General features: G+C 38.1%; 1 protein-coding gene across 3 annotated transcripts in view; it reads left to right on the plus strand.

Moving 5' to 3' along the window:
- The first annotated feature begins 266 nt into the window (after positions 1 to 266).
- The window catches only part of LRRC69 (leucine rich repeat containing 69), a 79,665-nt gene continuing 66,988 nt past the window's right edge, over positions 267 to 12,943 (plus strand). The window contains exons 1-2 of one of the 3 annotated variants that reach the window (XM_045050140.1): positions 386 to 517; positions 4,697 to 4,902. In XM_045050140.1, the coding sequence (XP_044906075.1) occupies positions 4,855 to 4,902 (48 nt within the window). In that variant the 5' untranslated portion in view covers positions 386 to 517; positions 4,697 to 4,854. Of the gene's footprint in view, positions 518 to 4,696; positions 4,903 to 12,943 lie in introns of all 3 variants that reach the window. The other 2 variants (XM_045050141.1, XM_003999963.5) reach the window with 2 other exon arrangements.

Genomic DNA, 12,943 nt, shown 5'->3' on the forward strand with positions numbered 1-12,943 from the left:
AATTTTCCATTTTAGACCAATGGGAGTCCCTAGAAGTTGATTTCTGTGTCCTTTTGATGTGATTTCATTAGTCTGATAACATCCATGTCTCTGGCATAAGGTATCGTAGGCTCATCTTATACATTAACTGCTTTAAATGAAGAGTCAGCTATTTCCTATCCATACCTTTTACACAGGAAACTATCTGATGTCTCCCGTCTTCAACATGGTACATCTCAGAATGTTTTTGTTTCCATGACACCCTAATTCTGTCATTAGAGGTTCTAAATATGCACAATAAGTAACTTAATCCCTAGTGATTACCTTCTCCCTTTTCTATTTCTTTTCTAAGGCCATGACTGAAAAGATGTTAGTAAGGGCACTGAAAGGTGGTAAAAATACTAAGATTGTTACCTTGAGTGGGAAGAAGATTACAAAGATGCCCTCATCATTAGATAAACTGCCTGGCCTCAAGACCTTAAACCTTCAGAATAACCGAATTTCCAAGGTGTGCTCAGAGATAAGCACCTTGACCCAGGTGAGGAATAAATAGCATATCTTTTTGGACTGAGGTTGGAAAACAGGAAGAGAGAAAAGAGGTGAAAGAAAAATAAGGCTTTGATCTCTGGAGACGTAGCTCTGGGGAGACTTACTGTGGAGTGTTATTGGAGAGGCATCAAAAAGCTTTCTCCCTTAGGGGATTACATATGGTAGGGGAGAAGATGTTTCAACTTATTCATGTGCTCTTTGGCCCACATCTGGAATCAGAGGATTAGATCTCTGACACACTCATCTTTCTGGAGGCTGTCATCTGGAAAAGGGTTGGGAAACTGGATCTGCTTGTCTACCTTGGGGGCTCCATCTGGAAGTGAGGTTGAGGATCCCAGAGATGTTGTTCACCTTGGGGACTATCTTGAAGCTTTTGCATATCGAAGGAAGAGGCTTTGGGGTTGTAGGAAAGGGGTTCCTTTTCAATTTCCTAGAGCAGGCTGAACTTTGAAATGGGAGTGCTGGCAGGGAATGGGAAGGAGGAGACATTCATTTCTTCTGAAGCAGTCTTTTAGAGAAGGTTAGTATTTTAAATAAAGAATACCCTTCTTAAAGAGCAACAGTTGACATGAATGAATCCCAGATGCTCGTGTTAAATATTTCTGCCCAACAATGTGAAACTTCAGCTGCTAGAAATCTTGAGGTTGGGAGAAAGCAAGGGATATTAACTTGTGGTTTTCTTTTTCTCACTTCTAAACTGTTACCAAGCACTAAAAGAACCTATAAACAGTAAAGTCATTGCAGTTCACTAGTTCTGAGTTCAGAGTTACAAAACAAACAAACAAACAAACAAAAGACAAAAAAACTGTCTATTTTCTTACCTACCTCATTTCCTTTTAGGCTCATAAAATCATTTGAACTTGCAATCTGTGGTTGAGTCTTTGCCAAAAATAAGAGTAATATTCACAAACTCCTCCCTTTAATGATAATTTCCAGAAGTGCATATATATGGTTATAGGATGAGGATTTGGACTTTTCTGATAGGAGAGAGGAGTTTATATACAGAAGAATTTAGGATTTGACTGAGCCATGAGCTAATTTTCTCCCCCCTACTTGATTGTTTTTTTTCCATTAAAGTAACCCAGTGCATTGTTTGAAAATAATCAAAAACCACAAAACCCTGTAAGAAAGAGCTACTACCTTCTGTCCCACTCTCCCCCATCTCCAATTCTGATCTCCATATATAACCATTTCTCACTCATCTTTTTTTCCCCTTGATTTGTGCATTTTAGATATCATTATTCTTCATTCTTCCAAATACAACATATTTAGTTTCTCCATAGCTATCTTTTAAACTTAATATTACTGCACCTTCATTTCTGCTTTTCCCAACTACAGTCTCTTTTTAGTCCCCATTTGTAAGATGACAATGTTAGCATCTCTACTCCATCGTCAGCTCTCCTTCCCTCTTCCCCACCAAAAATTTTAAACTTGTTACTTTAAAATTTTTTTTAAGGTTTATTTATTTATTTTGAGAGACAGAGAGCAAGCGGGGTAGGGGGAGAGAGGGAATCCCAAGCAGGCTCCTCACTGTTAGCACAGAGCCCAATGTGGGGCTCGAACTCATAAACCATGACCTGAGCCAAAATCAAGAGTCAGATGTTTAACTGACTGAGTCATCCAGGTGCCCCTAAACTTGTTACTTTGATAACATGTAGAGCGTTTACAGTATAGTCAGTTATAACTGTGGTTAAATCTCTGTCTCTTGGAGAATTCTAAACTTCTAAAATATGTGTCATTAATAATTAAATATCATTCACACAGAATCAATTAATGTATTATGATCATACCTTCTTCCTCATATACCATTTTTGCTCCCTTGGAGTTTCCAATTGCCTTTCTTTCATTCTTGTGTCTTTTGCCTTTGTTGTGGCCTCATTTTCTTTCAAACTTGATTATGTTGCATATTTTATCAAATATGCTTTTTCCTTGAGTGTCTTCCCTCCAGGAGCCTCCATTCTCCTGCCCCAGTCTAAGCTGATTACTACACAGGTTCACTGGATACTGTCAGTCTAGGGCATCCCTTTGCGGTTCTCCTGAATTGGACCCACTGTGTCCTGTGGCCCATATGTTCCTCTTTCTTGGTTTCCCTTGTTATTTTGTAGAAGTTAAGTCTGCAGATACCATCCGAGTCTGGGTATGTGGTAATTTAATTTTTTGAACTCTTGTGTATCTGAAAACATGTATTCTTCCTTCATGTTTGGTTAATAGTTGTTTAGTTAAAAATTACAGACTGTAAAATACATTTCCTCAGGAAAAAAAAGCCTGGGTCTGATTATCATTACTTTGTCTTCTTGTGGCTCTCCCAGTACGTACCTCCTTATCCTTTTATTTATGAGAGCCTCTAAAATTTTGACTTCTGTTAACTCACAATTTCCTTAAATAGGGAGCTGGCAAAACTCAGTCCTTAGAAATTAGGTTTCTTGTGGTCTCCTTTGTATTTCTTTTTTTTTTTTTTAAGTTTGTTTGTTTATTTATTTATTTATTTACTTCCTTACTGATCATGACCTGAGCTGAAATCAAGAGTTGGGTGCTTAACTGAACCGCCCAGGCACCCCTATTGCAGTCAACCTTTAAAGCACTATACAAGTCAGATTCAGGCTAATGCCATTGTTTAGCTATTCATGAGTTAGCAGTTTTCTCAGATCGAGTCTCCACGGTTGTGGAATTTTGAAAAAAATCAATCTCTCCTTTATTTTTCTTAAGTTTATTTATTTATTTACTTGAGAGCAAGAGCACATGCACCTGTATGAGCGAGCGAGTGCGGGAGGGGCTGAGAGAGGGAGAGAGGACCTTAAGCAGGCTTCAAGCTGCCAGCACAGGAGCCCAATGTGGGCTCAAACCCATGAACCCTGAGACCATGACCCCAGCTGAAACCAAGAGTCAGACGCTCAACCAAATAAGCTACCCAGGCACCCTTCAATCTCCCCTTTATAATGGGAGTTCTAGAAGTAGCTCGAATAAAATGTGCTAGATACCTTCAAAAGATATAGATTGTTCATACGGTTCAGAAATACTGCATAGTTATTCCCACGATTTCTAACAGCAAGGACAGACGATAGTTTCTGAAAAGAAGAGAGGTAAGAGGGGCTGCTGGCCCTGGAGGAGCATTTGGGAGCCTTGGATATCTTAAAGGGTGCAGCCACTTACCGGCTAAATAAAAGGAGCTTAATCCCCGTGGGTCTCAATTTCTGCCTTCATTTACTCAGTCCATGCAGAAGTATTGAGCACCATCTGTGTGTCAGGTGCTCGGAACTGGTGATTCAGCAATAGGTGAAAACCCCTGCCTTCATGGAGCTTCCGTTCCAACCAGAAGGGCTGTAAGAAACAAACAAGCAAAACAAACAGGACGTGAGGCAATGATCAGTACTAAGGAGAAGAACACAGCAGAGAAGGCAGGCAGGGCATGTCGTGGAATTCAAGCCCAAATGTTGAGGAACGATCTAAGCCACAAAGTGTCCTTGTGATCTTTATAACCTGGTGATATGTATGTCACAGTTCTAAGTCAGAATTTTTCTTCTAACCATTTTCTACAAAACCCCTGAATGCATTTTTCAAAAGTTAGTTTGAACTCTTTCTTGTATTGCTTCAGAGCCTACCTTTTATTAGTAATTATTGAAAGTATCTCCCTACCACATTTTTGAGGGGGTCTATACTGTGCTTGCTTTTTGGACTAGCCTTTTTATTTTATCATCGTAGGAAGTCCACTTTGCCCCAGTATTCTGATTTTTGGTCATATTTTCTACAAAATAAAAAACATGAAAATAGTCTTGATATTTTTTAAGTTCCTGAAAAAAAAATAATACTTTTAAATTTCAGCACCCATAAAATGCTATCGAATAGAATAACAACATAAATCATTTCTTGAGAGCCAGGCACAACGCTAGGAATTCCGTTCCTCTTCAAGGAAGTTACTATCCTCATATTGTTAAATAACATGTATGGCTTGGTAAGAGGTTAAGTCACTTGTTGAGGTCACTCAATCAGTGACTACATCTATAAAATGAGGTCTCTTTCAAGGTTGCTTTCAGCTGTACAGGTTCATTATTTATATATTTAGTGTGAAATTTACCAGGGTGTGGTGTTCAATTTGTAGTAGAAACTACAACTAAACTAAACTAAAACTAAACTATAACTAAACTAAAACTGGGTTGCCTAAAAATTGCAGGTTTGAATGCTACATGGATTGTCCCCACTTTCCATTTGTTTACGTATATGTTTGTTTAACAAATATTTACCATTCATCTTCTTGTGTCTGTGCTGGTTACAAGAATATAAATGTGAAAAACACATGGACCCTATCTCCTTGTTTGAGGATTAAGTTGAATGTTAACATATGTGAAGCTCAAGGCCTGGTGCGTAGGAACTTTTCAAGTAAGTTATAGTTGCTATTATAATTAGTATTACCATTATAGTGTAACTGGCAACAAGGGTAAAGTGGGAGGAGTTTCTTTAGAAAATATAGATCGTATTTCTTCTTTCTTTGCTTATTTGACTAGTGAAACTGGAAAATTTTAATCATTTCTAATGACATGAAAAATATGAGTTGATGCCCTATAATTTATGGTGAGTGCATTTGGTCTGTGACTGATGAAGTGCTGGGATATCAACAATTTTCAAAGAAGCATTTTATAACTCTTGAGGGCGGTGACCTTGTCTTGTTCCTAGTGCCTGGCACCTAGTAAACCATATAATGTAGACTTGAGTGGAATGGGATGGAAGCCATTTTCCGAGTTCAGCTTAACCAAACACAGTGTTACCATAATTATGGCATCATCTAGGAACAAAGTTCCCTCATAGGTAAATCAGTCATAGTTTCAAAATCCCCAGAGAAACAAATAGCCATCATCTCTAATTGTGTGTAGCAGTGTTGACATGCATCATAAGGTCCAATGGCAGTACAGTAATACTCCTTTATGAGGCTCACGTGTGTGGCTGCCCAGAACAAAGATACGGTCTACCAAAATTTCTTATTTGACCATAAACAATTGACAGTAAATAAGGCCAACCCTAAGCAGAGTTGGGTAGTTTGTAAATTTGTTATTGTGTTCCTGGTCTCTCCTTTTTCTATTTTCACTGTCCTCCTTGATGACCCCTAACACAATCAACTTCCTTTCTGCCTCCGACCCTCCCTCCCTCGCTTACTAGCTTGCTTCCTTCTATCGGTCCTTCCTTCCGATGTTCAGCAAATAGTTATGTGTGCCTGCAGTGGATGAGGCATCGTGCTGGATTTGGGCAACAAAGAAAGGAACAAAAACACTCATGTGTCCCAATTCTCAGGTTTAGTGGGAAAGGCAACCAAAAATACAGACAGATGTAAAATTACTATTGTGAAAAGTCCCATGAGGGAGAATTATACTGTGCTAGGAGCATCTCTATTTAGAAAATTAAGAGAAGGTGGTCCTGAGAAGTGCAACGGAGTTAAGACCTGGAGGATGGGTTATGCAGAGGAACACAGGAGGGATGGCACAAGCAAGGACTCCCCTCTCTCCCTCCTTGGGTGTTCTGGGTCTCACTCTCTAAGCTTAGTAGAACAGAGGGAGCTGATGTCATCTGTCCTGTTGGTCAGCAGTGCTATCCTTTCTTCTGTCCTTATCCACTGGAAATCTCTTCTTCTTCCATCAATAGGTAATGCTTCTGTTTTCTAAGCCTGGCTTTTCTATCAAACAGAGATTGATTATCCTGCTTTCCTGTATCTGTCCAGGTACAGAGGCACCTAGGAGTTCCTTCTCTCCAAGCTTCTTTACTCTTCCTTTGCATCTGCTTCTTTGCCCAAGCCTGTGTTAAGCCTCTTACACCCTTTCTGGAACTTCAGCATCCTCTGCTCGAAGCAGTCAGCCTCTAGAAGAGACTAAGCCTCTTTTCTCACTTGCTGGCTGGGTGATGTGAAACAACTCACATTATCTCTGTGCCCTGCTTGTCTCATCTCTAAAACACGCTTCATTATTCTTAGTGCCTAAGGTTGCTATTAACATTACCTTGTATAGAGTGCCTTCATACTGGTTACTTAGAAAGTTTTAGCTCCTACCCTAAAGGTACCTAAATATAAGGTATTAACATTACCTTGTATAGAATGCCTTACCCTACTGGTTACTTAGAAAATTTTAGCCCTTACCCTCAGATATCCAAACGCTCCATTCTTCCAAATACTTCAGGTTTTACATTTTTAATTGAATGTCAGTTTTGTGCTGTAATTCCCCTTTTCTGACAGTTTGAAACTCTTGTCTGTTTCCTCTGTATTCTTTCCTTAAGAAGCTTCTGACAGGATGCTAACAGGTAATTCTTTGTTAATGATTTTAGTATAAATGCTAATCAGAGAGCCCTTCTTACACTGAGTGAATAGGACTTGCCCATTCCATGACACTGGATTTAACCCTGGGCTCTAAGGGGACAGGGCTTAAAGGTTGCAGGAATCTCTAGAGATTAGATGCCATGCTGGACCTTAGAACTTTTGCCTCTCTTTCCAATGAAATTACAATTGTTTTGAGAAATCTGACATTGTGTACTAAGAAGTTTCTGTGAAATTAAATAATAGTTTTGAAATCTGTAAACTTATTCAAATAAACAAATTCTTTCAGAAATAGCTGGACTTAGAAGAAGCATTTGGCAATTGTGTTAAACTGTGGTTTTAAAGATGCCACAGATTCCTTTAAAAAAAAAAGCATTTATAAGAATTAGCAGAGTGAGCCATAATGCCACCCTCCCTGATAGGCCTTGGCCATATACACGCTAGTAAAAAATGTAAAAATCCTGTTAGTCTTCTTCTCTCATTAATTTGGTTACATTATTTTTATTAAAGAGCTTACAGAACTTAACATTATACTATGTACTACTTAGGTATAGCAAATGGGAACATTCACTGTCCTTAAGGAATTTAAGGATTAATAATCACATACTAGATCAAACATATATGTATACATGTTATAGGCAAGTGATCGAACAGCTTATTCCAAAGTGGTATCATCAAGCATGATTTAGTTCAAAAAGATGTCCAGATAAAATGGACATTTGAACTCAGTTTTTTTACACTTCTAAAAATGTTTTTATCCAAGTTAGTCATAGATATCATTTTAAACATCAAATAAACAATTGAAAGACACAATAAATAGCACAAAGTTCTCCAGTGGTAATTAATAGCTACAAGCACAGTATAATCAAATGTTAGGAGAAGTTTCCTGGTATAAGTTCTAGGCATACATATGATAGGTCTTACATTGAAATGAGTATAGGGGCTAGTGAAAATGAGCAGATGGCTAGAATAAGGAAAGCAGGCAACCCCTTAGAAGAAAGTAAATCAAGATGGGAAGATTGGAGCTGATTGAGCTCAACAGATACTTGATTTTGAAATAAAAAAACATGACATAGAGCCATATGAGTATTCCACCCACAGTATGAACCATTAGCTTGCAGAAATGATCTAAGCAGGCAGCATTCAACTAATGTTTATTGAGAAGCTATTCTATCTCAGCCACTGTTCTTTGAATGCTAGATGAACACAAAGAGACCCTGTCATTGCAAAATTTCCAACTTAATAGTAAAGGTATAACATATACATGAATCACTACAACACAGAGCAGAAGATAATAATTGGTCATAGAAAGTACGTAGTGCGCTTGGGGTGCCTTGGTGGCTCAGTCAGTTAAGTTTCTGACTTTGGCTCAGGTCATGATCTCATGGCTCATGAGTTTGAGTCTCGTGTTGGGCTCTGTGCTGACAGCACAGAGCCTGGAGCCTGCCTTGAATTCTGTGTCTCTGTCTCTCTCTGCCCCTCCCCTGCTCACCCTCTGTCTCTCCCTCTCTGTCTCTCTCAAAAATAAATAAACATTAAAAAAAAATAAAAACAAGAAAGCAAGCAAGCAAGCACACAGTGCTATAAAACTACAAAAGGAAGGTGGCTTCCTGGAGAAGATGGTTTATGCCAAGGGGGACCAGTAAATACAAAAACCTATTACAATAATTGGAGAACTAAGGTATAGTGATAGTTTAATGGAAACAGAATCCTGAAACACATTATCACTAGAAACAAAAATTTTTTTCCCATCAAAATTGACAATTTAACAGAAAGTCATTATTCTGTGGCCAACATTTTTCTCTTCCCTGAAAACGTCATTGAAAAGGGATCATGACCTCAGCCAAAGTCGGTGCTTAACTGACTGAGCCACCCAGGCACCCCTGGGTGCCTGGTATTTTTGAAACCCTTTGTGAATTGAATACCATTTGGAACAGTCTTGTCAAGGTATCTCAACTACCTCACCTCAAACAACTTGTCAAGAAATCCCAGTTAGCTTGGCTCAAACATCACTTTCTCAGGGAAGTCTTCTCTTATGACCCAATCTGGCCTTGAGTACTTTCCAACCCATTATCCTGTTTTTTTTCCTTTATATGAAGCCCTTAACACTAACAGAAATTACTTGTTTACTTATTTGTTGCCTGTCTCGCTTCCCAACATATAAGCACTATGAGAGAGGGACCGTGGGTGTCCTTGTCACTCTAGCACTCAAAACACCATGCACATAATAGACACATAATAAATATGATTGAGTTAATAGAGCATTTAGGTTGGGTCTTGAGGTGTTTGTCACAGGTAATTCAGTCCTGTTATAGTGTCTCTGGAACTTCTGTATAATTTATGTAATCTAGGCTGAACTTCTGACATATTTGTTCTGATGACAGAGTGTAACCCCACAGTCTTTCAGATACCTTTATGAATTTAAAGGTCATAACCAGATCTTCTTTTAGTTACCCTACTCTATCAAGAATAATTCCAGTTCCATTCACTCCATCTTAATGTTAACACTGGAATCCTTTAAATCTTGAGGTTTTCATGTCACAGTTTTGGTGTGGAGCTCGGAATTTCACACGGTAGCCTTTTCTAGCCAAACGGCCATGTATTTAATGTGTCCTCCAAAGCAGGTGACTTTTCCTGGGTCATCTATCCCTTTTATATCATCTTTGGAGCTGTTCAATCAGAAAACCGGCTGTGATTTTCACAGCTACCCTACCACATTGGCTCAGATTGCTCTTCAAAATTACATTTCCTCAAACCTCGTTACATCTCCTCCTCCAAGCAGATGGTTTTGTTTCATATTTCATTGAAAAAATAGATACTGTCAGTCAGGAACTCCCTCCTATTTTATCACCCAATCCATCCATGGCCCTGATCTGCATGTACCTTCTCCACCTTCCTTCATACAACCTTGGTGAAGAGTCCTTACTCTTATGCAGGGCCAGGACCCACATGTACTCTGGATCACATCCTTTCTCATTTTCTAAAGGATTTTTTTTTTAAAGTAGGCTCCACACCCAATGTGGGGCTTGAACTCACCATCCTGAGATCAGGAATCGTATGTTCTACGAACTGAGCCTGCCAGGTGCCCTTCACTTTCTAAAAGATTTTGATCCTGCAATGATCCCTCTCCTTATATCATTAGTTTCTCATTCTCTGCAGAATTATTTCCATCAGCATATCAATAAGCTATACTATCTTTTATTTTTGAAGAAACAAACCCTACAACTCCCTGATAAGTTTTTAAGATCCCTTTATAGCAAAAGTTCTTAAAAGAATTGTCTGTTACCCATTATCTTCACTTTTTCACATTTTCTCCATAGCCCACTTCAATCAGCATTTCTTCCCCAACACTTCACCCCTATTGCGAAGGCCACTAATGATTTTCATGTTGCTAAATCCCGTGGTTATTTCTATGCTTTTATTTTACTTAACTTTCCCTTGGGATCTGACCTGTATCTTCTTTTTAAAAACAGCTTTCTTTTCCTTTTCTTTCCCCTTGGCTTCTGTGACACCACGTATGTTGGAGAACCTAAGTCACAGATTTTTGTCATTTATTGAAGCTGTGCTCTCAGAATAAACCTGTAAAAGTGTGAGGAAGAAGAACAGGGCAGGGAAAGAATTAAGGTTATGATGTGATTTCAGGAGAAATTTAGCCTCAGCCTTATCCCATCAGAGTTCTGGAACATGCCTTGCACCACAGAGGCAAAGGGGCTGGTTGTTACATCCCTGCATCCATTATGGGATATACGCCACCTTAGGAGGATGGAGTAGAGGCATAACCTTCCAGGCATTTCCAGGTAAAGTGTCTCCTAGTAACCAAAGGAAATTCTTCACAGAAGGATGCAGGAGAAAGTCCTCCATAGGAAAAATCCAGTTCCTGAAGACTGAACACTGTCTCAATAAAGCAGATCTGCTCTACCAGACGCTGTAGGTGTCACACCCTCCCTGTCTACCTCACTGGCCATTCCTTCTCCTCCTTTGCTAGTCTCAATCCTCTCCTCACACCCTCATCCTCACTGATCTCTTACCATCCCACATGATACCTTTTACCTGGTAAAAGCTCAGATTTCACCCTCTGGTCTTGACTACTGCAGAGAATTCTAGACTTGCATTTATAACTGTCTACTTTTCTCCAGAAAGAAATGCAGCCCTGTCAACCCTTTGTTTTTAGGTCAGTGAAACCCATTTCATTTCATCTGATAATAAATTTGCCTTGTTTTAAGTCGCTAAGTTTGTGGTAATTTGTTATAGTCCAATAGGAAAGTAATATAAGCATAGACTCTGGATTAAGTCTTTCCACTAGAATGGCTACATGAATATATTTGAACTTCACCTTTACAAAAGAATAAAGCCTTCAAGATGGTATATGATGGTCATTTGCAGTGGAAGGCAGGTATAAAAGCAAAACCTTTTCCATGAATTCTCAGGACATGGAATTTCATTGTAAATATACTATGCTTTATATTACTTTAAATCGTTAACATACATCCAAATCAAATACCAGATGATATTGAAATATAAACCATAATTTGCCTAAAAATTCTTATTTTTCTTGTCTTATGTTAAAGTCATTAATTTGTCAAGACTCCCATGATTCTGGGGCACCTGTCTGGCTCAGTCGGTAGAGCATGTGACTCTTGATCTCGGTATCGTTAGTTCAAGCCCCACCTTGGGTGTAGAACTTACTTTAAAAAAAAAAAGAGGGGCGCCTGGGTGGCTCAGTCGGTTGAGTGTCTGACTTCGGCTCAGGTCATGATCTCACGGTTCGTGAGTTTGAGCCCCGCGTCGGGCTCTGTGCTGATGGCTCAGAGCCTGGAGCCTGCTTCAGATTCTGTGTCTCCCTCTCTCTCTGCCCCTCCCCCACTTGTGCTCTGTCTCTCTGTCTCTCAAAAATAAATAAATGTAAAAAAAAATTAAAAAAAAAGACTAAAGACTCCTGTGATTCCTTTTTTATACCTTTTAATATTAAAACTCTGAAGGCTGGTATTGAAACCAGGAGTTGGTATTGAAATATGAATGGTAAATTCTGTTTGGGAGTGAAAGAAAAGACTCTTTTTATATCTTGGAGGTTACAATTAGATCTCAAATAAAAAAATTATAATTTTTTAGGGACCAATCCTGTATCAGTGATATATTGGATTAGAAGATCAAGGAGTATCTTTCTTTCTTATGTGCGGTTCTTCCTACATCTGACCAATCAGTCATTATATGATAGGAGGATCTCAGATCCTGGGTCATATTTCTAATTTCAAGAAATTAGCCCCTTTGCGGAGTTCTTTCTTTTTTAATTCAAGTATAATTAACAGACAATGCTATATTAGTTTCAGGTGTATAATATACTGATTTAAGTTCTATATATTTCTCAGTGCTCATCAAGATTAAGTCTACAAGATAAGAGGGGGGTGAAACAGATAAAGGGGATTAAGAGTACACTTATCTTGATAAATCCTTTGCCAACTTTTTAAAGGTTTTGATTCTGTGGGTCGCAATATTAGGATACTCTTTGAGATGCTCAAGTGAATTACGAATGAATCATTTGTGTTTTTAAATGCCTTTGGAATGGTTTGCATTACAATTTTAATAAAGTTCAGTGGTTTAATTAAAAATTAAATTGTGCTTTAATTAACATAAGATGTTTGAACATGAAGATTAAATAAACTTTAGTTATAAAGCTCATTTTAGGTGTATGTGAAATAATTGTTTAAGATTTTGCTGACATTTTCTTAGGTTACATGAATCTCAACAAAGGTCCTTTTTAAAATATATATAAAAATAATTTTAATGTTGAAATTGTAAGGTATCACATATGTGTAAGGCATTGTCAGACATAAATTTTGAATAGAAAGAATTTTATATAGAACAATAACCAAGAATAATGATGCTATTTTTCATAGTAGTCAATTTAGTTGGCCTTTCCTTGTTTTGAATTACTATATTATTTTCAGCACATTCTTCCTAACATTTCTCATTTCTATTCCAATATTTTTATTCTGACATGCACTTTTCTTGTGACTTATTTCAATTTTTCATGCAACATACCCAAAAGACTTTTTTAAATTTAATTTTTTTCTTCCAAGTATTTATTTCAATTCCAGCTAGTTTACATACAGTGTAATATCAGTTACA

The sequence above is a fragment of the Felis catus genome, chromosome F2, assembly GCF_018350175.1.
Source record: "Felis catus isolate Fca126 chromosome F2, F.catus_Fca126_mat1.0, whole genome shotgun sequence".
Taxonomy (NCBI): Eukaryota; Metazoa; Chordata; class Mammalia; order Carnivora; family Felidae; genus Felis; species Felis catus.